The 25,991-nt window shown below is 38.0% G+C and overlaps 2 protein-coding genes across 2 annotated transcripts; one reads left to right on the plus strand and one right to left on the minus strand.

The window, feature by feature from the left end:
- Positions 1 to 17,226: 17,226 nt before the first annotated feature.
- On the minus strand, positions 17,227 to 18,146 carry LOC144556080 (RING/U-box superfamily protein). The gene has a single exon (XM_078304578.1). The coding sequence runs from the start codon at positions 17,985 to 17,987 to the stop codon at positions 17,418 to 17,420; it is 570 nt and encodes a 189-aa protein (XP_078160704.1). The 5' UTR covers positions 17,988 to 18,146; the 3' UTR covers positions 17,227 to 17,417.
- Positions 18,147 to 21,259: 3,113 nt separating this feature from the next.
- Positions 21,260 to 25,788, plus strand: AAR3 (defective in cullin neddylation protein (DUF298)). Its single transcript, XM_078303940.1, has 9 exons — positions 21,260 to 21,497; positions 22,215 to 22,299; positions 22,651 to 22,702; positions 22,783 to 22,855; positions 23,000 to 23,082; positions 23,429 to 23,525; positions 23,787 to 23,832; positions 24,489 to 24,553; positions 25,327 to 25,788. The coding sequence occupies exons 1-9, from the start codon at positions 21,440 to 21,442 to the stop codon at positions 25,608 to 25,610; spliced, it is 843 nt and encodes a 280-aa protein (XP_078160066.1). The 5' UTR covers positions 21,260 to 21,439; the 3' UTR covers positions 25,611 to 25,788.
- Positions 25,789 to 25,991: the final 203 nt, after the last annotated feature.

Here is a 25,991-nt window from a genome sequence, read left to right on the forward strand (position 1 = left end):
ACTCCCGAATTAAAACCTCTCCCAGCCTCTCTCAGGTATGAATTCCTTGATTCAGAAAAGAAATGTCCTGTTATTGTAAATGCAGGATTGACCCCTGACCAAACCGCCAAGCTCATGGAGAAGTTGAGAACCCACAAAGGCGCGATTGGATATTCTATCAAGGACTTGAAGGGGATCGATCCAACCATTTGCACACACAGGATCTTGCTAGAGGATGACCACAAGCCTTCAGTTGAACACCAAAGACGGCTCAACCCAAATCTGAAAGAGGTAGTAAAGAAAGAAATTTTAAAACTTTATGAAGCAGGTATTATCTACCCGATTTCTGACAGCAAATGGGTGAGCCCCGTCCATGTGGTTCCCAAGAAAGGAGGAGCAACAGTGGTGAAGAATGAAAAAGATGAGATGATCCAAACACGCGTTGCAACCGGTTGGAGGATGTGCATTGACTACCGGAAGCTCAACGCGGCTACACGCAAAGATCACTTTCCCTTGCCATTTGTTCATCAACTCCTTGAAAGGCTTGCTAATCACTCATATTTTTGTTATCTTGATGGTTATTCAGGTTTCTTTCAGATTCCCATTAATCCGCAGGACCAAGAGAAGACCACATTCACATGCCCATACGGTACCTATGCATACCGTAGAATGCCCTTTGGTCTTTGCAATGCACCTGCGACTTTTCAGAGAGCCATGATGGCTATTTTTTCTAATTTTATTGAGAAGGAAGTTGAAATTTTTATGGATGATTTTTCTGTATATGGTACTTGTTTTGATTCTTGTTTGGCTAATTTGTGTAAGATTTTGCAGAGATGTGAAGAAGTGAATTTAATCCTCAATTGGGAAAAATGTCATTTCATGGTTCAAGAAGGAGTAGTCTTGGGACATGTTGTCACCTCAAGGGGGATTGAGGTTGACAAAGCAAAAATTGAGGTAATTGAGAAACTCGAAATCCCAACAAATGTCAAGGGGGTTCGAAGTTTTCTCGGACATGCAGGTTTTTATCGCCGTTTCATAAAGGATTTCTCGAAAATTGCGAAACCATTAACCAATCTACTTATTAAAGATTCTGATTTTGTTTTTAATGATGATTGTGTCAAGTCTTTTTGCAGTTTAAAGGAAGCCCTTATCTCTGCACCTATCTTACAGCCACCCGATTGGTCACTACCGTTTGAGTTGATGTGCGATGCAAGTGACTATGCAGTTGGGGCAGTTCTGGGGCAGCGGAAGGACAAGAAGCCATGTGCTATCTATTATGCTAGCAAGGTGTTAGATCCGGCCCAAATGAACTACACCACAACCGAGAAGGAGCTTCTCGCCATTGTTTTCGCCCTTGACAAATTCAGATCATATTTGGTGGGCTCGAAGATAGTGGTCTACACCGATCATGCTGCACTAAGGTACCTTTTGACTAAAAAAGATGCAAAACCAAGGCTAATAAGATGGATTCTTCTTTTGCAGGAGTTTGATCTTGAGGTAAGAGATAAGAAAGGAGTCGAGAACTCTGTGGCGGATCATCTGTCCCGGCTTCGTTGGGAAGAGGACACCACAATCGAACTCCCGATCAATGACTCATTCCCCGATGAACAGCTCCTCGCATTCAGTTCTGACCTGGAGGACATCTATACAGGCCGTACAGAAGTTCATACGGTCTGTATGATTCAGCATACGGCCCGTACGCACTTCCATACAGGCCGTACGCAGACCAACCAGAGCAAACAGCAAGCTCCCTGGTATGCCGACATCGCGAATTACCTGGTCTCTGGAGATTTGCCTGGCACAATGTCCCACCAGCAGAAGAAGAAACTCAAGTCTGATGCCAAGTACTACTTTTGGGATGAGCCCTACCTCTTCAAGATTGGAATTGATGGTATATACCGACGCTGTGTTCCACACGAGGAAACAAGTTCTATTCTTGCACATTGCCACTCATCCGCTTATGGAGGACACTCTTCATACTCCAAGACTACTGCCAAGGTATTACAATCTGGTTTCTTTTGGCCCTCTCTTTTCAAAGATGCAAGATCTTTTGTTCTAGCTTGTGACAGGTGCCAAAGAACCGGAAACATGACGAGACGAAGTGAAATGCCTCTCAACTTTATCCTAGAGGTAGAGATTTTTGATGTTTGGGGCATTGATTTCATGGGTCCATTCCCTTCCTCTCGAGGGAATGAGTATATTTTGGTGGCAGTAGACTATGTGTCGAAGTGGGTAGAGGCAATGGCATGCCGCAAGGCTGACTCGAATTCTGTGAAAAGGCTTTTCAATGAGATCATTTTCCCTCGTTTCGGGGTACCTCGAGCTGTTATCAGTGACGGAGGCAAGCACTTCGTCAATCGACAATTCAACAGTCTCTTGAGCCGACATGGGGTGACTCATAAGGTATCCACTTCTTACCATCCTCAAACTAATGGCCAAGCCGAGATTTCTAACAGGGAAATCAAGTCGATTTTAGAGAAAACGGTGGCAAGGACAAGGAAGGATTGGGCTTTCAAGCTGCATGATGCACTTTGGGCCTACCGCACTGCATTCAAGACACCAATTGGCATGAGTCCTTACAAGCTGGTGTATGGAAAGTCGTGCCACCTCCCTGTTGAAATTGAGCACAAGGCATTCTGGGCCACAAGAGCAATCAACATGGACCTACTTGCAGCTGGAGAAAAACGTGTCCTCGACTTACATGAGTTGGAGGAAATGAGGCTGCATGCGTATGAGAATGCTAGGTTTTACAAGGAAAAGACGAAGCGATTGCATGACCAACGCATTTCGCCTCGCCAATTCAAAGAGGGAGATCTTGTACTTTTGTTTAATTCTAGATTGAGAATTTTTCCAGGTAAACTCAAGTCAAGGTGGTCCGGCCCATTTCAAGTGAAGAAAGTGTATCCTTTTGGAGCAGTCGATATCTGGAGCACGGAAAGTGGTACCTTCAAGGTGAATGGTCAGCGCCTCAAGCATTACGTTGCTGACCACCTGATGAATGAGCGGAGCGTTCAGTTTCTTTCTGACCCCGCTCCGATTGAAACTTAATTTGCAAGGTGGTCTAGCTAAGGACCTAAAACAAGCGCTTCTTGGGAGGCAACCCAAGCACTTTTTAATTTATTTTTATTTGGTTTAGTCATTTCTTTTATTTTAGTTTCAGTTTTTGCATGTTTAATTTCGTATTAGTTTAATTCTGATTCTTCGATTTTTAGTTATCTTTCAAACCAGATCAGATAGGAGAAAAATACAATTCTGGGCGTTCATACGGCCCGTACCAGTTTCCTTACAGGCCGTAGGGTATCTATTCGGCGCGGACACCCAAGAGTCGCGACTCTCTCTCTTCGCGTCCCTTCAACTCACCCGTCTACCTTTTTATACCCCCCCTCCTGACAGTACCCGACAAACCCTGACCCACCAAACCCCACCTTGTCGTCTTCCTCCTACGGGCCGCACGAGAAGCCGTACCCCTAAACCCTAGCCGCCGCCACCTTCTCCTCCGCTCGCCTCCGCCACTAGCCGCCCGATCTCGCCACTGCAGAAAGGACCCGCGCCGTTCTCCACGCTGACCCGACCGCCGCCGTCTCTCTCTCGCCATTTTTTTTCCACCACACTCACCCGCCGGCCGCCTCCCCTCCTTCTTCTCCAAGGTAAGCACCCTTACCTTTCTCCTTTTCTATTTTTACTCATTTTCTACCATTTTTCTTTGTTTTTCCACCTTCTCCTCCGATCTCTCGGCCACCACTGTCAATCCACCAGTCGAAACCCAAACCCCAACAAAAACCACCAAGACCATACGGCCTGTACACCAACCCTTACAGCCCGTAGACAATCCCTGCCGAGAACCACAACCAACTCTACCATAACCTTACAGGCCGTACCCACAACCTTACAGGCCGTACCAGAGGTACCTGACAGCCATGTCTAGTGAACACCGCAGAAAGAGCCGCCAAGACCGAACACCACAACCACCACCCCATCCAGTCCCTGAGCCATATGACTCTGGCTCTGACCAAACCCACTCTGGTGAATACACCGACCGATCCAACCGCTTTGCGGAACGGTATTTTGAGATGCCCACTCGTCGGATGTACGAAAACTTCATCAATCTCCAAAAGAAGAAGTTTGAGAACACAGCAATGGTCGACCTAGGCACACTCCACAGTTTTGGAGTGGAGGATGATTTCGTCCTCCTAACTGCTGGAGTTGGATTTGGCATGGATTTTTGGAACCTTCGCCTCCCAGCCTACGCAATGGACACCAAGGAATTTCTCTCTTCTCTCGAGCTTAAGAGGGACAATCAAGATGTCCCCTTCATCAAATTCCGGCTGTGCAATAGCACTCACCGAGTCTATTTTCCTACTCTTCGCGAGTGGTTCAGTTTCCGACGAGAGCCCACTTCTGACACCCTCAGTTTCCGTGAGGGATGGGATAGGGATACCTTCTGGGGCATGATCACTGGCTGCCCTAGATCGGCTAGTTCAGAATACCGAGCCCGCTTCATCCCTCACCCCGTTCTCCGTATCATCCAGCGCGCCCTCGCTTCTACCATCTTTGCGCGAGGAGAGACTCTGAACCGCGCCAACACTTGTGATCTCATGCTTATGGACACTATGCTCCGTCCAGACACCGAGTCTCCGGACCTAGCCCTTCTCATGGTCCAGCACTGGATCCAGCAGCGCGAAAACAAGAAGAGTGGTGGCAAGATCAAAATAGGGGCCTATGTTGAGCTTATTAAGCGAAAGCTTGGATTAGGAGCAATACCGGGTAGAGAGCCATGCACCGGTCCCACCATTATGGATGCTGACAGCTACCGCCAGGGCCTATTCATCTCTATCTCCCGTGGCCCAGCGGGTCACCAGGACCTCTATGATTGGCGCTTTGAGAATGGTGCCTCACGCAGGTTACCATTTGGCCCCTCAATCTCACCACATGACCCATCCACCTGGTTGATCACAGCTCCTCCACCACCGACCTCTGATGCACCCAGCTCTTCTACCCAGCCACCACCATCACAGTCTGCACCCCCACACCTGGCTGACCCTACTCTTAGGGATATCTACTCCATCATGAGGGACATCAGGGATACTCAGCTGGAGCAGGGCCGTCACATCACAGCTATCCAGCAGCAGACGGACATTCACGGCGAGCGCTTGGATGAGATCAGTGGCCACATGTTTGATTATGCTCAGCGCCTTGGTGACATTGAGGACCAGTTTCGTGACTGGCGCTTCGACCCCTCCTATGACTACTGATCAGGTTTGTTTTCACTACCCCAGCTTTTATCTTTTTATCTTAGTTTACTTGCTTGCATGTCTTGAAGCATTGAGGACAATGCTCAGACTAAGCTTGGGGGGGTGATTAGTTGATTTGTTTAGTTGCATGTAGTTTTGTTCTTTTTGTTTTTGTGTTTGCATGTTTCGAGGATTAATTTGTGTGAATTGCGTGAATTAGGGACCAAATTGAGAAATTTTGATTGAGAGATGGTTGAATTTGTGAAATTGGAAGTAACCACACATTTGGTTGAAAGAACTGTATATGATAGTTTGTTTTGGGACTTTGTAGAGCTGAGAATTGAATTGTACCAAGAAAGCATTTAAAACCGAACTGTGCCTTGTAAAAATAGAGAAATGAGATTTGAAAACAATAGAAAGGTTGGGATATCCATTGGTATGAGAGAATACCATTGGATATGTGTATTCATGATATGTGCAAACAAATTAAAATATATATATAAAAAAAAAGAGAAAAAGATGGAGAAAATAAGAGTACTGGCAATAAGTCCATTAAGGGCGCCTTTGAGCTCGTCTCCCAAAAAATAAAAAAAATCTTTGCACATGTCAACACATGTAGTCCGCGACTTTCTGACCTAAGCTTGTTTCAAGCTTGGGGGGGGTATCAAAGAAAAACAAATCACTACAAATGAGGGCATAAACTTGGTAGAAAATGAACTATTGATGCGTTTGATTACTTGGTGCTTACAAATAGCAATACATTCTTGAATATGGGGTTTTGATTGATTGAATTGTGGGGTGAATCAAAATGGACCAAAGGAAACCAAATCACTATCCAAAATGACTCTAATAGGTTTCTAACGAACGCAAGACCATGCAAATTTTCCTCTTAGTGGATTAACTTGCATTTAGGTAAGTCCAACAACCAGAATCACACCTAAGTTAGAATTTTTGCTTGAGGACAAGCAAAGTTCAAGCTTGGGGGAATTTGATATCTCCATATTATGTCTAATTTATAGCCCTAATTTATACTTAAACCTGTGTTTTAAAGCCTATAAATGTGGACTTTTTACTTATATTTCGAAGAAATGTGGTACTGCTATGTTTTGTTTGGTATTTTGCAGGAAAAAGGGCGAAAAACTGGATCTGACAATTTTTCATACGGCCTGTATGACATACCCTACGGGCCGTACGGGATCTGCCCAACCACACAGAAGATTCCACAACAGAGGCACATAGTCTCCAAGACAAAACACAGCCCTACGGGCCGTATGGGTCCCCTACGGGCCGTAGGGTGCTAAATCGGAAAAATCCAGCAGGATCTGAAATCAGCTGAAATCAAGGAGGCCGAAAAGGAAGCCTCTGCACACGCGATCCAGGGCATTAAATGAGATATTTCCTCACCAAAAAAGGGGGGATTCACCACTGGAACGGGGACAAGCTTTCTTGGAGCAAAAGACAAGAGAGGAGAAGAGGAAGAGAAGTGAAAAACGCGAGTTTGCAACGGATCTTCAGATTTTCCACTGTTTTGTCATGAACTCTTTTACTTTCTGTTATTTGTGTTATCTTATGAACATGAGTAGCTAATTTACTTTGTTTCTAGGGTTAAGATGTAGTTTCTAGTTTGGTTTTGTTTGCATGCTACTTGGATTTTGTGTTGAATGCTTTGTTTTTACTTTGTTGAGTAGTATTTTGATTGCTTTATTTGTGCTTGCTTGAATTGATTAGTCATCCCGTTAGATGAATGCGCACATCTAAGTGTTAGGAGCCAAGTCTATGACGTTTAATCCAACCGAATAAAGTATATGAAGTAGGGTGAAACCAAGGAGTACCCGAAAGGTGAAACTTTCCTTGAGGCGAAAGTCCTTGGATACTTTTAGTAAACCAACAAGTAACTTAGATAAATTAGGCCAAAATGCGAAAGTTGAGGTTTAACGCATCTAAGAGGGAAGTATTTGAGTCCGGTAATCGGGTACTAGGCCAAAATGCGAAAGTTGAGGTTAGGTATCTAGATCTGGTCGATAGAAACCCTAAACATTAGTATCAACACAGAAAACAGTAGCTGCAGCATTAACTCGGGGTCCCCTACGGGCCGTATGGATTCCCATACGGGCCGTATGCCTCGGGGCAGAACAGAAATGAAATCTGAACCCTGGAAACGCCTTTTTATCATTTGAAAACAACTTTAATTCTTTTTATTGTCTTTTAAACTTGTCATAAATCAGTAGAATTGTTAGGATTAAATCAAACCAATTTTTCTCACTTCTAGAATCTCAAGTAATTTTAAGACGAGTCCGGTCATTTTCTTCCGTCCCTGTGGATCGATACCTGAGCATACTCATCGATAGGATAGTGCACTTGCTATCTGATTTGACAGAGTGTAACAAAGGTTTAAAAGGTATAGCTTGCTATACTGAAACTTTGTAGCATATATTCTGTGCGAACAGTAATTTTCATGTATTTTAATCTCATATATGAATTTTGTTTTTCATTTCAGAAAGGTGAAAATCCGTACGAGCGATAGATAATAACATTCGCCGAATTTTTTATAAATATCCAAAATTAATAATAAATTACGGATTTTAACCAGTTTTATAATTTTTTTTCAAAAGTACCCAACCGGGTCTTCTAATAACCGGAAAATAGTAATCTTTCCGGTGAAAGGCTAACCGGAAAAATTAAAACATTTCCGGTGATATATGCACGGTTATTTATTAACCGGTTTTGTGTTCGGTTAACAGTGCCCCGGAAATTCACTCAATAACCGGTTAATGGAATAGCGCAAATCTCTTATCACTCGGTTATATAACCCGCAGATAGATCTCATAGTTTACTCTGAAGAATCAGAGTCGAGAAAAATGAAAGGAAGAAAGTAAGTTTTTTTTTATAATTAAGTAATTAAGTTATTATTTTTTTAACTATTGATTTTTGAAATATAATAAAGATTTCTCCTCCATTTCTTTGTATGCAAATTATGTCGAAATTTTTATAAATTTTTGAAATATAATTGTTTAGAATTTTTTGAAATATTATTTAGAGTTATTTGGAATATTGTTTAGATTGTTTAGAATTTATTTGTTTAGAACTGATCAATCAATTACAATTATCCATACAAAAATAAATCAGTAAACAAATATTACTTGCTCTATCAATAAATAAAAAATTATGTTAATTATTTTATCTTTTAACTATCTATCTTTTTTTGAAATTATGTTAATTATTATTTCTTCTAACCGGTTTTGTAATTTGCTACATATATGAAGCACACGATCACACTCAGACGAAGAGAAAGGAAGACACTCAGGCAAAGATAAAGGAAGATAAAAAAGAAAAAGGTAATTTTTTACCATTAATTTGTAATTATTTATGATTTGTACCAATCAAAACTAAAAATAGGTTAATTGCATATATTGTTTGGACTAAAAATAGTTTATTTTTTATTTTAATTTTAATTTGTAATATAATTAATTAGTTCATTTCAACTGGTTCAGGATATTGTCCAAATAATTTAGAATTTTTTCAAACATTCCAAAATGGTTTAGAATATTTTATAAAATTCGAAAATAGTTAAGGATATTGCAAAATGGTGCAGAATAAGTTAGGAATATTCAAAATGGGCTAGAATAATTTAGAAAATTGTAAAATAATATAGAATAATTTTCAGAGGTCCGGACAATTTTTAATTACTTATATGTTGTTATTTTTTGAATTGCCAGACCAATTGAAACTAAAAATGGATAGAACTATTTGTGTGAAAATTTATATTGGAGGAGAAATCCAATACAATGATGATGGGGTATTTTACAGTACCCGAGCTAAATACTCATTACCGCTAACCGTGAACCACAACTTTGATTATCTTCGGAATGAGATTTATAAATTGGTTGGGTATAATGTTAGTCAAGCAAATCTGGAAATCCAAGCCAGGTTTAATATGTCTACCGATGGGGGATGTGACCATCAGTTAATACCTATAATAAACCAACAATCGTTCGAAATGATTTTAGGAATTGTGTCCTCATTTTCACAAATATTACCGATTCTGGAGTTATATGTAGAATTGGAACCGAACTATACCAATTAGATTCCTGAACCTCGATCCCGACCCAGTACCAGTCGGAATCCTGTGGATCCCGACCCAATACCAGTTAGATCCCGACCTAGTACCGGTCGGCACTCTGTGGATATACCAGTGAGACCCCGACCCAGTATCGGTAGCAACTCTGTGGATCTACCAGTTATACCCCGACACAGTACAAGTCGAAACTCTGTGGATGTACCAAGCACATCCCGACCCAGTACCAGTCGGGTCCGTAGACAGGTACGTGATTATTCGCATGTCCCTGTGGATGTAATTGATTCTGATAGTTTGGAGAGTGGAGATGAGATGCTCTCAGGTGAGTCATCGGGTTCGGATGATGATATTGAACCGCCCAGCCAGTCACCTTCACAGTACCGTCAAACACATACCCGTCAAGCACAGTACCCGATAACTGATCGGGAAAGTATGACACATCCGGTTGATAGTTTCAATGACATATCCGGTTTTCAGCCTGCGGATGTCGTTTTTTTGGCAGCTCTAAAAAAACATTCGATAATCCATTGGCTAAGGGTGTAGTTTATGAGTCGAAAACGGCTCTAAGGATAGCAATCAATGAGTTCCATCTTGATAAGAATTGTGAGTGCAAGGTCCTTAGAAGCGAACCTAGACGTTACGAGGTGGTGTGCAGAGATAAATTTTGTAAATTTAAGGTATGCGTGAAGCAGAACGGTCTTTCAGAATCTTGGATTATTACGAAACAAGCATATCCTCACACGTGCACAGTATCGGCAACACGTACTGATCATTGTCAGCTTACAACAGAGATGGTTGCCCTTGTGATTGATAAGACCATTAGAAGGGATGTGTGCTCTCCTATAGATCATATCCGAGATATCGTCATGCAGAAATATAATAAGGTAACCCCCAAGTACAACAAATTATGGAGAGGCCGTGAGCTTGCTATTACAAATTTGTTTGGGAGTTGGGAGAACTCGTACAACTTGCTTATTCCACTATTGGAAGCCATCAAAAGAACGAATCCAGGAACTAAGTACTGTGTGCTGTCGACCCCGATTGACAAAGAAACTAATAGGCACTTCCACAGAGCGGCATGGGCATTTGGAGCGTGTATTGGAGCGATACCATTCCTCAGACCAGTGATTAGTCTCGATGCATGTTTCATGTCGGGACGGTACCAAGGTAGGCTGCTAATCCAGCAAATCTCGATTTCCTCCTGCTCCTGCAAATCCAGCAACTCTTCTATGGTGCCTGTGCCTATTCCCTGCCTCTGATAATCCTCCCAAGACAGATTGTGTCCACCCTGATCCTGATTCACCTGCAATTCATACACAGCTTTAATTCCTAAAAAAATAATTGTAATTCATAAAAAAATACTTGTTCTAAACGAAAACATACCTGTCTGAGATCAACGTCATGAACCAGATTGTCCGGATTCCAAGCTTGCGTCCCCTGAGCCTGAGATACTTATAATTAGAATTTAGTTTGATAAGTTGTAGTTTACAAACAATTTTTTTTAAGTAAAATTACAAATTACCTGTCCGGGGGCTGCGACTGGATGTGATGGATTTACCGGTGCAAATGCTTCTGATGGGATGTACTTTTTCCATTCGGTGTCGTCGTATAACCAACCCTTAAAAGGATCTGGGCCTTCGAATCTAGGCGGTTCTGGATATGGATACACCCTAATAAGAGTAGGCTCGTCCGATGGGATCGCTTCCCAGTTTTCTGGAATCCCCGCCTCATCCATCATTTGCCGGGCACGTGGACCAAAACCTGTATCACAGCAGAGACGCCAGCCTGTCCTCATCAGTTTTTTACCAAGCTTTCGCCACCCCTTGGTTAAGAACATCTTGACGCCGTGCGCCAACTCTCCAATCCCAGTCAATGCCTGTACACAAACAGTTTCAATTTTAGCAATTATGAGTTTTCAAATAACTTAATCAACGAGGATAGAAAATAAAAATATTTACAGTTCGAGTGACAAGTGGTCCGCTGGGAATGTATCCACTCGGTCCATGCTCTACTCTGGGGAGCCAATTCACACGATCCATTCCTTCCACGTGCTGACTAAACAGATAGACAGATGCCATACATCTCTTCTGGTACCACTTTCGATAACGTGGAAGGTCATTTTGCTCAAACAAGCGACCTTCTCTGATTACTTGCGCCTCATATGCAGTAGCCAACTGAACGTATGTCACGTGTCTTGTGGCCCAGGACTCGTTCTTCTTTGAGCCCAATATCAACCTGTTCATAATTTTATAAGAACTTAACACCCAAAGGTAACTAACATAAATAAGGAAAATGACGGTGAGTAAACCTTACTTGTGCAACTCAACATGCGTGTGCCTATTCGGTGGTTGTGGCACCAGAATCTCTTGAAACAATCCGAATTGGCGCATGCAGCGATCCGGATAGGTATGCTCAATGATCCAATAAAATATCAGTGGACCGCGATATAAGTAGTAGGGCTGATAAATTTATCAATGATGTGAGTTATAATTTATAAATACGGTAACATATAACTAAATAAATAACTAGATTGAAACATACCCTTCCCTGCTGGGTCACTGTCGGAAACTTGCTGTAGACCCTCCCGTACGGCTCCCAATTCACATGATCCTCCGTCAAACTCTGAAACTGGCCCCGCGGGATACGTGCACCCTATGTCTTGAAGTGGGAAGATGACACGTATTTGTGTGGACCACACCATTTGTATGCAAAAGATACGCATGTATCAAGCGTTGGAGCGCCCCAGGTAGGTTCCCAGTTTTTAGTTTGAGGCTCAGGCCGAAGAACTGGAAAGCGGGTCCACGACCAGTGCTGCAGAAGCATCACCGGCCCATGCATAGATCCTCTATCGGGCTCGGTAGCGACACATAGATGTCGATACAGATATGCAAGAACGGCTCCACCCCAATTATACGGTACCAGCTGGTCCAAATTCACAATTAGATCGAGATACCACAATGGTATCCCGTCCCCGCTACTGTCTGGGAACAAACTGGACAACATCAGGTCCAAGATATATGCACGGACATACCTAGAAAAATTTAAGACAATGTGAGTACATTATTGATAGGCTAAAGCACGAATAAATTTATATATATATATATATATATATATATATATATATATATATATATAGTTAGTTAGTTAGTTAGTTAGTTAGTTAGTTACCACTTCAGCGTTTGATCGTCGCGATCAGCCGGTAGCTCCTCAAATCGTTCACGAAACTTAGATTTCAGGAAAGTCAACTCCATGCTTCTTTCATTTCCCTCAGGCCCTCGTTTTTTCATAAGTTTACTCTGCTCATGCTCTTTGATTCCTAACAACTCGAAGAGCCGGCCTTTTGCGTTCCTACCGTCTGTACTCCCCGTCACTGGGACTCCCGTAATGGGCAAACCCCATAAACAGCTCACGTCCTCTAAAGTAACTGTAGTTTATCAAATAAAAAAAATATAAATTCTTCATTTTAATTATCAGTAAATTATCACGAAGAACATATTTATTTAAAGTAGTTCTCAAGTTAATACATGTCATCTCTCCGAAGGGAAGATGAAAGGTGTGTGTCTCAGGACGCCACCGCTCCACGAGTCCGTGTATCAGCGCCGCATCAATTTTTTTGTGAGGCATGACTGCGATCTGGTATAAACCCAATCGAATCAAGAATGGCGCGTATGCAACGTGGTACGCGGTCTGGCAACGGTAGTGCTTCACGTTTATAACCTCTTTTTTCTACATCCGGTTAATGAAAATTATCAATTAAAACCAAAATATATTTTTGAACAAGTAAATAAAAGAAATAACTGATTGCTTACCTCCTCAGAAGCATGACACACTCTGTGACTGCTGTGCGGTATCCACAACAGATCACTAAATGTATCCTGCACCATATCTATTTCATCATTCATTTCGTCTGCCATGCTACAAAATTAATTCAAAGTTAATTAATTATTTTTGAAATTTTTAAACTAATCAAAACCGTTTTGGATGTTTCTAATTATTTCTAAACCAATTCAGATTACCTAAATCATTCTAAAACGTTTCATGACCAATTTGCAATTTTCTAAATTATTCGGACAACAATTTCACATTGTCTTAATTAAAATTCACAATTTTTGAACTTTCTAATTATTCAGACATTATTTTGGAGTTTTCAACATTATTCTTAACCATTTTAGAATTTTACAAATTACTATAAACTATTTTGGAACTTTCTACGCTATTCTAGACTATTTTGGCATTTTCTAAATTATTCGGGCACCATCTTAAAATTTTCTAAATTATTCTACACTATTTCAAACTATTTTACACTATTTTAAAATTTTCTAATTTATTCTAGACTATTTGGAATATTATTTATAAATTATTCTCGACTATTTTGAAACTTTCTAAATTATTCGGGCACCATTTTAAAATTTTCTAAATTATTCTACACTATTTTACAACTTTCTAAATTATTTTTCACCATTTTGAAATTTTACAAATTACTCTAAACCATTTTAAAACTTTCTAAATTATTCGGGCATCATTTTAAATTTTTTTTAAATTATTCTACACTATTTAGCAACTTTCTAAATTTTTTTTCATAATTTTGGGATTTTACAAATTATTCTAAACCATTGTGAAACTTTTCTAAAATATTCTACACTACTTTGAAAGCTTCTAAATTATTCGGGCACCACTTTAAAATTTTCTAAATTATTCTACACTATTTTGGAACTTCCTAAATTATTTTACACTATTTTGGAACTTTTCTAAATTATTCGGGGTACTATTTTAAAATTTTCTAAACTTAACTAAACCATTTCAAAATAATCAAAACATAATTCCAAATAAATTCTAAACAATCTTTCAATATTCCAAACAATATTCAAAATAAATATTCCAAATAAATTTCAATTAATATTCCAAATAATTATTAGACATGCATTTTTGGCATATTACACATGCATTTTTGTTATTTCCAAATAATATTCCAATTAATTATTCTAATAATTTTCCTAACAATCTTAAACAATATTCCAAATAATTCTAACTAATCTAAACAATATTCCAAATAATTCTAAACAATATTCCAAATAATTCTAAACAATCGAAGCAATATATTCTTAAACTATTCTAATTAACAATATCATTAACTATTTTAATATTCTCTAAATAAAATAAAAAACCTGATACAATGCTGAAACCTTCTGCCTTTTCCTCCTCCTCTTCTCTTCTTTTCGCAACCCTCTGCTTCTTTCTACCCACTGCCAAAACTTCCCTGATTAAATCCCGTACCGCTTAGCAGAAGAAGACTCAACGAGTCTACAGTGCACTCACGGGCACGCCACACGTCGACGCCCCAGCAGAGGTCCCTCCACGCGCCAAAAAAAAAGAAAAACTTTCTGCTCTTCCGTTAACCGGACCAATACCCGGTTATTCGTTAACCGAACAATTTGGATATTTACGGTTGATGGATAACCGGACATTTTCAAAATTCCGGTCAACTGTTAACCGGTGATTTTCACAAAATCCGGTTACCCGCTAACCGGTTTGGGTATTATTCAACATTCCGTCTTAATTTGGTTACTTTTTTATATTTAATTTAATTTTTGGATATAAATTAAAAAAACGGAACATTCGATTAGTATTTCAAAATGATTCCCATTTGGGATAGAATTTCATTTTGTCCGAAGATTATACCGGTATGTATATGATTACTCCAGAGTATCGAGTGTTTCAAATATGAGGAGGGATCGGATGACACCGTGTATTTTCCGAACTTTGGGCTCTTGAGAAAATAAAATAAAAAGAAAGAATATTTAATTTGATTTGAGATTAAGAATATTTACATGCAGAAAATGAATTATCTCTTGAGAAAATAAAATAAAAAGAAACAAGAAATCCATCCTGAAGGGTTCATAGAGAAAACCCCAATTTTGATCCTGCTTTGTTGCTTGGTGTTAACAGCAGACATAATCAAGTGATATAAATCATCTCTGCTTTGAAGCTTTTGATGAAAAATCATTGAAGGAATGAAGGCGGCAACCCCGAAGGAACACCGTCATTGTCATTGCTTCCCGGAAAAAACCTTAATTCAATTCTGGCAGTAGAAAAGCTTGGACTGACATGCATGCTTATAATTTTGCCTCTTTTGATCTCCAAATAGCAATGGTAATGAGCAATTTCCGTGTTCTCACGCAGCAAATCAGCGAAATCGACTGTATCAAGACCCTAATTCAACGAAACAGTCAAAACGGCTATGAAAAAAGCTGAACTAGGAACCCTGATGATATATAAATCTCAAAGGAGAGCAGATTCGACGAGTTTGAAGAAATCAGTTTGATCGATTTTTCCTTTCCGGTTGCGATCATATTTGTCAATCATAGATTGGCATGCATCAACATTGGTGCCTTCTCTTATCCAAGGTTGATCAGCACCATCTGCAACTCTTTTGCATCGATGAATCCATCTCTATTTTGATCAAAAATGGAGAAAGCCTCCTCGACTTCATGTAAACCGGGCTCTGTTTGATCGAACAATGTAGAGAATTCCTCATGGCTCATAAAATCCCTTATTTCATCTCCTTCTTGGCTCAAAGCTGATATACCAATATCTGTCATTACGAATCCGACTTCCCTTCTCTTTATTCCAATGTCTTGTTTGTGGGGCGTTTCATTAATTTTCGTGTCGTAGTTGATGTTTCCTTCTTGGAGAAAAAGGTACTGTTGGCATGAAGGGAAGTGATCATAAGATGTAAAGAAAGATATATAAGAGGCAAGGTACTTTGGGAAGAATTTGTCAAGAAACATGAAGGTTAAATTGAGAACGATGGAGGTAAATAAAAAGAGTATTGAGTCTTGCAAATAGAGAGGTGAAAGGAGGAGATTAAAAAGCTTCTCCATTGTTGGTACTCTTTGGTTTAGAGAGAGAGAGAGAGAGGTGAAAAGAGATTTGTTGGCGTTTGAAAAGAGGATTTTTGTAATTTCTAGCTAGATTGGTTTCTATAAGTTGTGAATGAAAATGAAGCAGTTGGTTTGGTTTATATATACTAATGATACTCAGGAAAAGTTCCATATATTAGGAAAGTGAATGGAAGAAACTAACTATTATATTCTTGGGTCTCTTTCAACGCATTTTCTACTGGAAATTAAATTAAGGAAGTTTCTAGGAAAGTACAGAGAAAATCTCAGCCCTGACAAATAGCCTTCAGCTAATTTAATTATTGAATTTAATTAATTTGGAAACCGTCTTTCAATTAATTTACTCAATTTACCTATTCCATTAATTAAGTTATTCAGCTTATATAAAAACAAGCGCTTAAGCTTGACGAACAGCTTGCGCGCACCATTTTGATCATACCTACCGTTCACAAGCACTTCTAATAAGACAAGTTATAAATCGAATGGATCAAATAATTTGATGATCATCTGAAGTACATACTGAGTTAAGAAATAGAATTTTAATTAATAAGACAAGTATTAACTTGATTATTGATGTATAAGTTGAACAACCAAATATTTTGTTCAAAATAAATTTTTAATTTGATTTGAACCTGAACCGAACCTGAACCTGAACCGAACCGGTTCTGTTCGGTTCCCATAAAAAATATAATTTGAACCTGAACCGAACTTTGGGCTCTGTTAGGACCACAGCTCGTCCAACATTCAAAAATTAACTGCTCGGCCCATTTGTCCACGGGCCGTCTTGTTCATTTAGCAGGCCTAAATAATGATGTGCTAGCTAGTGACTGACGCTTCAGTTTTGGATTTGCTGATACTGGTAAGTTGGGTACTGGATACCAATTTCAGTGAGAGAATTTGGTGCATCTTCAGTCATGAATGAATTAAGAATTGAAAACTTCGAGTTTCAACCTCTCCCTTCTTCATAATTTATTAACAGTATAAAAAAAAAATCAAAATGGATAATATGCAATCAAACAAAAATCAGATCAAAATACACATCTTATCCAAAGAAACGCTTAACTCTTTTGATATAAGCCTTTCATCATTACTGTCATTATCTACATCCCAACTCATCATAAAACCAGAAAAGAATCTAAAGAATTCACAGAACTAAAAAGAAAATTTAAAAGAAGAAATTGAAAAATCTAAACCCAACCAACCTAAATTCACTCAAAACCAAACTAGAATACCCTAATCTGACTCTGACCTTCTCTGATCCCCTGCTCCTTCATCCCTTCTCTCAAATGAAATCCTAACCCAAACACCATTACCATTACCAGTACCTTCTTCCCTTTCCTCCTCCCTTTTCTTCCCTTCTCCTTCCTCTTCTGGCATATTATATCTACACATAGGGCATGATCCATGCATGTGTAACCACTTCTCTATGCACTCACCATGGTACCTGTGCCCACATGGCATCTCCTTCACTACTACCTCTTCTTTCTCCTTCTCAAATAGCTTCTCCAGGCAAACCACACACTCTGCTTCTTCGTTTTCTGTTTCTTCTTTCTTAACAATTTTGAGCGCTTCAATAGACGCCTTAGACGCTGGAGGAGACCCACCAGTAACAGATTCAGTCGTGGCGCCTCCAAACACCGCCGAGACTATACCAGCGCCACCGTGTAGAACCACCATGCTTTGGGTGAATGGGTTAAGCAACACGAACCGCTCTGGTGACTCCTGATCAGAGGTTGGTTCGAGCATGCCTAGGATGATCGGGAAGAGGCTGAACCTTGGGCTTGCGTTCTCTTGCTCAGCCATTGATCGAATGAATACTCAGATTCGAAAGAGAAAATTGAGAAGAAGAAAAAAAGAGGGTTTGATTCCAGGATTCTTTTTATTATTTTGGGAGTTTGATATGAAAAATGGAGAGAGAAAAAAGGGGTTTATAAGTGGGGCGAACTGTGCGAAGGCAACTGAACTCTGTGGAACAATCGAGAAGCTCCATAATTTGTATAATTTATCTCTATTTACTTTTTTTATTATTTTATTTTTCATCCCAATCTTACTCGGGTCCAGATCCCCTAAAGTAACTCAAATTTTGAGTTTGGATCTCAACCGTCCCATCAGAATCGTGTCCAATCAAAGGTCCTTTAATATTCTTACAGATTCTGATCGAACGGTCCGGATCTAAAGATAAGCTTTGGGCTACTTTAGGGGATCTGATTTGATTTTACTCGAATTCTCTCGTAAGTCGGCTGTACTTGGTGTCTGCACCAGTCAAACGCTTGACGGACCAAGTATCATCAGATCTCTCTAGATGCAACTGTAACTCGGCGGACAGCACGAATCTTGATGAGTTCGTAGGTATCTGATTTACGCTGGAACTTGCTTTGTTGCAGAGGATTTTAGCTTATGTGGTGCTTCTGGGTCCACCAAACAAAATTCCGCTTCCTCTGAGATATCTCTAACTTTGACAATCGTTAAGATAAGTTCTGCACGAATCTCGAATCACAAATAACACTGGCCCCGCGCTATCTCTGAATAGACACCGTACACGTAAGCACGCACGTGTAAAGGTATCTCAGAGGACAATCACTCCAGGAAACAAAGCGGTAGTACCGCAGAATAGTTGGCTGCGCACGGAGCATTGAATTGAGAAACTAAAGAGCTGTTATTCGGCGCAGAAGTCAGAATGAATAAGAAAATATTGTATCGAACATTTATAAATTTTAATATGAGTTCAGAAAAAACAAAATAAACATTTAAGCCATTTTTGTTATATGAATTTCAATACGAGTTCAAAAAAAAAATTGTGTCTGAATTAGCACGAGTTCATTGAAAATTTGTAAAAAAAAAAAAAAAGTTACCACAGATGTAATATTAAATATTACGTCATAAAATGTTCTTAGTTATATAAAAGACTAAAAAATGTTATACTTAGAGATTAAGACAACTTTGACATTCTATGTTAAAGAATTTAATAGTTAGAATATAAATACTCATTATCACCAATTAATTAAGTTTTAGCATCATTTATAAAAATTTAGCATTACATTTGTTTTATATTTTTCATTTATATTATTTATTTCTTTCTCAATCAGTACACATATAAATTATCTCAAAAATATATATAGTAAGCATATTTGATAATTGATATGGTACTAAATTGCAAATTCACCCTATGCGGCGCAGCTAGTAGAATCTGCTCCGGGCGTATGAGAGAAATCTCTCGTTTCTCGGAATTGGAAAGATCGGCTTCATTTAATTATTTTTGCGGCTCAGTCCCTGATTCTGAGGTGGATCCCAGATAATGGTTCACACGACAAAATAAGTGCCACGTCAGATATTCCTAACATTCTACAAACTATCTGTCAGTATAAATGATGTAGCGGATTTTTACAATTGGGGACCACATGAGATAGCCTTACTCTACTTGAAATTTGTGTGACCCGTTGTACAGAGTTGTATATCACAAAAGATCTTCGATGAGTAGTTGTGGTCTCTTTTGGGAATGTTCTGGAGTTTACGAGGGTTTTCTGTCGGAAGATATTTTCGAAGTGGGAGAGGTGGTGGATTTCGTGTTGGATCATCTAATATGCATTGGGATAACCAAACTGCATTAGAATAGATAATCAATATAGGGTTTTTTATTCCTTTTTTTTTCTCACTTGAGAGATACTATAATTATAAGGCAGTGTTATAAATAACTATATGCGGTTATCGGACGGACAGGGTATCATCAAACGATTAATCGGGAATAATTGTGCACAATTGATTATAATTGAAAATAATCGGCTGATTAATCGGAAAAATCCGTGATGATTTAGTTACCGTTAACTACTAATCGGCTGATTAATCAGTCTAAACGGACATTTTTTACAACACTGCTATAAAGTATAGATTTGATGACTGTTTTTATAAATTTATTTCATCAATATTATCACTGAATCTTTTAGCTCACCTCAGAAAATGAATTTGGATCTTCTAAAGTAACTCAAAATTTCGAATTTGGATTAAAATATGTACGAATATTAAAGGTGTCTTGTAAATTACTTAATAATTTAGATTAAGACTAAAATTTATTATAATAAAATATTAAAATGTTGTATGTAGGTTATGCAAATTTACTAAGAGAATGATATAATTCATCTTCTATATATACACTCATATAGAATGGTTTGAGAAATCGCGTGAGAAGCGTAAAATTATTCCCAAACACTAATTTATTCATAGTTTTTGCATTTTTTTTTTCTCATTCGACTATACACGTGCATTGTGATCGTAACAATATCGTGAGCAAAAATAAATATATCGTGAGCCTCACACCAATTTCAATTTCATTCAAATATCCGTACGTCTAATTAATTAATCACTATACTTATAGATCCAATGAGGTTGGGCCGCATTGTTACTTTTGGCCCGTTATACATTCTTTTGAAGCACTTCAAAAGCCCAGTTAGAACTTAGAACTAACAAAAGGTTTGTTTGATCAAAGTTCAAGGTAACTAATCAAACAGAGGTCAGTGGCGTTGCTAGAATTTGAGTCAGATGGGCAAAAAAGTTTTGAGTTAATCCAGTACACAAAATCAACTTATATATTTAAATTATTTTAATTAATTTCATCAAATTCAAAATCAGATTTAATCAAAATCAAGAAAAATATTATATGGTGGCTTCACCGCTGACTGAGGTTATGCGTGTGTTAACGTTAAGATATAATTTGACAGAGTTGAGATATGGAAGATCTAATCATATTTGATTAATCATCTACTAAAACATTATTGATGTAGTTTTGAAACAGAAATCTGGGTTACAATTTATCTAATTCTTTTCTTCTAAATTTCAATAAGATGTTTGAAATACACATTTAAAAAGCTAAAATTGCCAAGTTTCTATTTATATCTTATCATATAGTTAAATTTCATTTTTAACAGACAATTTTAATAAAACAAAAAAAAAATTGAACTCCCTATTTTTTAACTTTTTTTTATTAGAACAAAATTATTCCGAATAATCCGATTTGAAGAATAGTTTATTCTCACCGGCTATTTCTTGTTTCTTGCCTTCCTTTCTTTTCTTGGCACCTCCCACCTAAAACTCTCTCATTCTTCCCACGTGACCTTGCCATCCGACCTCTTCTTCTCTTTTCCCCTCTCCTCTCTCTCTCTCTCTCTCAGCAACTGAGAGGGAAGCAAAGAAACCCCTTCCTATTCTCCGATTGAAAACCTAGGGTTTCCCTCATCGATTCGCCTAATTCAAATTACCCATTCATGGAGGTTCTTCGACCCAATTGCTCCGACATTTTTGACATCTTCTACAATTATTGCGGTCAGATTTACTTCTTCTCTTCTCTTTTCTTTTCTTTTCATGATTGAAAACCCCTCTGCAAAAAAATCATCTTTTGCACCAAGGACCTTGCAATTTTGGTATTTCTGACCAAATTTAACTTTGAATGGTTCTAAATCACACAAGCTAATATCACTTAAGGTGTTGTTTCTCTAATTGCCTAGCATGATGATAACTGATTAAGTTAATATCACTTAAGGTGGCTAACACAACAAAATCATCTAGAATGGCTGTGACATTACTCTGGAACCTTAAGTACCAGTAGGCTTCACACTAATTTTACTTTGCTGCTGCCCTGATTCTATGGAATTATAATTCCATGAACAGTTCAAGTTGTTGTCTATTGTAAAATCATAATTCATGCAATGACTTGAGTTTAGACTTTAGCATCATCATTTTTTCCCTATATGAAATAAATTTAAGCTAGCCAATTTATTTCCTTTCCTTCTTATGGAATTTGATTTAGTACTTGGATCTCAATAATATGCAAGTTATATTTAGGCAGTTAGAGAACTTAACACTGTCTAGCTATAGCAGTAAGTAATAATCTTTAGACTATTAAGCCTGCATCTTTTGATTGCGATACAAAATATAAATGTGGGAAGTTAGGAATGCTTGTTTTGTTTTTAAATTAATGATAAAGGGAATTAGACCTACTGGTTTTTACTTCTTTTTTGTGTTTTTTTTTTTCTTAAATAGATATAATTTCGGGACATAACCCATCTGTTATGAAGGAATCTTTGTCTCTACTTTTGAGATCAATTGATGAAAGAAGAAGAGCCAGGTTTCCTTCCTCTCCTTCTCTCTATATTTTTAGTCGTGTCTTTTTATTATTTTTTGGAGTAGTTCATTTGGTTCTTCAATGGTCAGAGTCTGCACTATTCCTCCTGCAAATGTACCATCTGAGGAATCAACATTGTTAAAATGCATTCAGCTTTTAATGAATTTGTAGTGGGTAAATGTTTAGTAACTTTGGTTACAGCACTCCTTTTTTTACTATATAAAAGAATCAGACGTTTTCTTTGTAATACTATTGCAAAATTGCTAGTTAATATATTGAATGGGAATTCATTTTTTCATTTGTAAATTTTCTTACTTGTATTCATCCGCTAACATTCTAAATGAAATTATCCAGAGATACAACTGTTAGTGATGTTACGAAGTTGATGTCTTGCCTCAATTTATCGGTTAGTCTTTTGCAAAAGCTCAAGTACACTTTTTTTAATTGAATTCTAGAAATTTTATTGAGCTTGACAATATTTTACAGGAAGACTCGCAATTTAGTTGCTTCTATGATTTTGTCTTCTTCTTATGCCGTGAAAATGGGCAGAAGAGCATCAGTAAGATTTTTATTTGATTTTTATACAGAAATAATTTGTTTTTGGTTTCTGGTAATACCATTTTTTAGGTTTATTGTAGTTTTTATGCACAGATAAGTTGAAACCCGTGAATCCTAATAAAGATGATTTGTTTGATTGATATAGCGGTTCATCGAGCCCTGTCGGCTTGGAGAATAGTTCTTTACGGCAGATTTAGATTACTTGACCAGTGGTGCGAATTTGTTCAGGTACTTAATTTTTTTTTATTTTTTTGGTTCTAATTGTCAGATTATAACTAAGGGTGATGTTGTCACGAGTTGCCTTACATCAGTAAATTATTTCAGTGGACTTTACAAATTTGTTAGCCTACCCCAACTTGTTTGGGACTAAAGGCTTGGTTGTTGTTGTTGTTGTTAGACTTTTTGCCAGCATGGGTTTCCAACAAGCTCTACTAGGAAAATTTTGGTCAAGTAGTAATCAAATTGGATGTAGAAGATACTTTTTCCATTAATTGGGGGTGCGGGGGAGGGGACCCAGACATGTTGTATTCCAAATGAAATTGATTTTTACATTTGTATATTGTAAAAATATCAGAAGTACCAGAAGCATAACATATCAGAGGACACATGGCAGCAGCTCCTGGCCTTCAGCCGATGTATTACAGAGGATCTTAAGGGCTATGATCCTAAGGGTAATTCCAATTTACCTTTCACTAACTTTGTTACATCCCTATACCAGGAGCAGCACTTGGTAAACATGAGATTATATAAGAAAATTATAGGCCTGTGGTACAAAAGCTCATTAACAACTGGTAACACAATGCGAGCTATTTTGTTGTTAGTTCATATCTATGTCTTATGCTTGGCCAGACCCATTTTCACATGGTATATTAAATAGAGCACACCAAATATTTTACAATAGAAAATATTGAACGTTGATGTAATATATGTAGGTGCCTGGCCAGTTCTCATTGACGAGTTTGTGGAGCAAATTCACAGGTTTGTTATTTATGATGTTATCAAGGATCTGAGGCAAATTCGGACATTAAAGCATATACACAGCACATAGATTGTGTTTATTTGTGTGTTTCCATATCATTTACATCCTGGTCATTAATTCATCTACTTATATCAACATTTTCCATTTGATTACGGCAATAACTCAAATTGTTCACTGACAGTAACAAATTGAGAAAATCAAATGGTCTCTGCATCCCCATTTTTCAGAAAAGAGTTGATAAATTGAGTTATCCATGTAGCTTTTGCCAAAGATAGCCATAGCTTTTGGAGGAAAAATAGGAAGTTAAAAAAATAAATCAATAAATATCCAAGAGCATGGAGAAAAGTGTTGAGTTAATTACTTACGGGATTAAATTAGTCTTTTGACCATTTAATGCAAGTCATGCCAGGGTAAGCTATATTGTTTTTAGGTTAGATTAAATGACCTTGATGGCTAAGTAATGGTATGATGTTAGGACTTGTGATTATTTTACTTATAGGGGCTCACGTCATATCTAGGTGGTTTTTGTATGGTTAACTTGTAATCTTACCAGTTTGCAGGGCTACACTTGAAAGGCACCTTTAAGGAAAATGTAATAATGCATTATTTTTTTCTTCTAATTGAGGTCACTGACTGGATAATTTATAATTCACAGTGAGTATGCCCACTGCTTCGAAAACAAACCTAAGAACCAGTGTAGCATCTCTAATACTTTCTACGGTAATTACTTCTGCTCTCCTAAAACCCTGGGGTACAAAATTTTCACTTAAAAGTATAAAAGAAAGTATAGTATTTTTGAACTGGGTCAATGGGTCCTGTCCAGGTCAGAGACAAAATTGGCAATCTAAGCTCTGACGTGGACTGGACCCTTTTTTGTTGAAGTATTACTATTCAATGCTTAATGAAATTGTAACTGTATTCTTGAGATTTTGGTAATTTTATTTTGCTTAAGAATGGTACTATCGATGTCTTCAATTGACTTGAATTATGGCTACTCATGAGGTAGGAGTATGTGGATTTAAGATATGTAAATTTGGCCTTTTGATACCTTTGTTTGCTAGTTTACAAACTTAACTGTTATAAAGCAAAAACAGTACTATACAGGCATAGGAACTTGAAGGACATTTCTTTTCTTTTGTGAACTACACCCGGCATTTTTACATTATTGCAAACACCTTGGCTTTTTTGGATGCAAACCCGTGTGTCCAAATAAGATCAATCCGTGCTAAATGACCATCCCTTGTATTCCACATCCATTCGGAACTAGTTTGAGCTTGAATTTAATACTAAGCTGGGTAATGTTTAGGGGGGGAAATCATAATTGAGGGATCATTGCACTAATATTACAAGTGTAATTTGGAAAGATTGTGCTGAGGGAAAAAAAAAGATAGAATAATTTTAGTTTTATTTCCCAATACAATACAATATAAATTTCTGTGATATTCTAACTTCTCAATGAGCTGACATTAGTTGTTTTTTGGTTACTTTTGTAGGATTAAATACACTTCCTGGGTCAAAGCGCAAAACTCCTGAATATGATTCACAAGAGGGAGAGGATATGGAGATCTCAGATTCTTCAGAATATCAACAAGACACGGTGCAATTGAAGCGTCAGAAACACAACTTGTATGAAGATTCGAACAGACACAATTTACGAGGCTGTGTGCTACACTCCTTTTGTGTGGTAGAGGGTAGCTTGTCTAAAGGTTTCGAGGGTTACCTTTCTATCAGTAGCCCTCTTCAACTCAACCAAAAAAATAGGGCTTCTTATATATAATATATTTTTCTCTATTGGCCGATCAATCACTGCCTTCATTTGGGTAATTTTCTTCATTTTGGGGGTGGGGCATTTTTGGTGACATTTTTGTTGTTGTATGTAATATTAAAGCTTCCAAGTATGTGTGTTATGTTTAGAATTTGATATTAGTTACTATCAATTCAATATAAAATTGACATATAACTGTGTGAACTTCACAATATTCAGAGGAGCTCCAGGTTGCTGAGTTGCTGGCCGGGAGGTTGATTGTGCGGAGTACGGACAATGTGGATTTTTCGGAGAGGGGTTGGGTGCGAGTTTCAAGCAGTAGACAAATTTTAAGATAAACTTGTCTGTCGAATTGTGCGTAGCATTTTAGAAATTAGAATTCCTATGTGCTGA

This window comes from Carex rostrata, chromosome 6 (assembly GCF_964058835.1).
Source record: "Carex rostrata chromosome 6, lpCarRost1.2, whole genome shotgun sequence".
NCBI lineage: Eukaryota > Viridiplantae > Streptophyta > Magnoliopsida > Poales > Cyperaceae > Carex > Carex rostrata.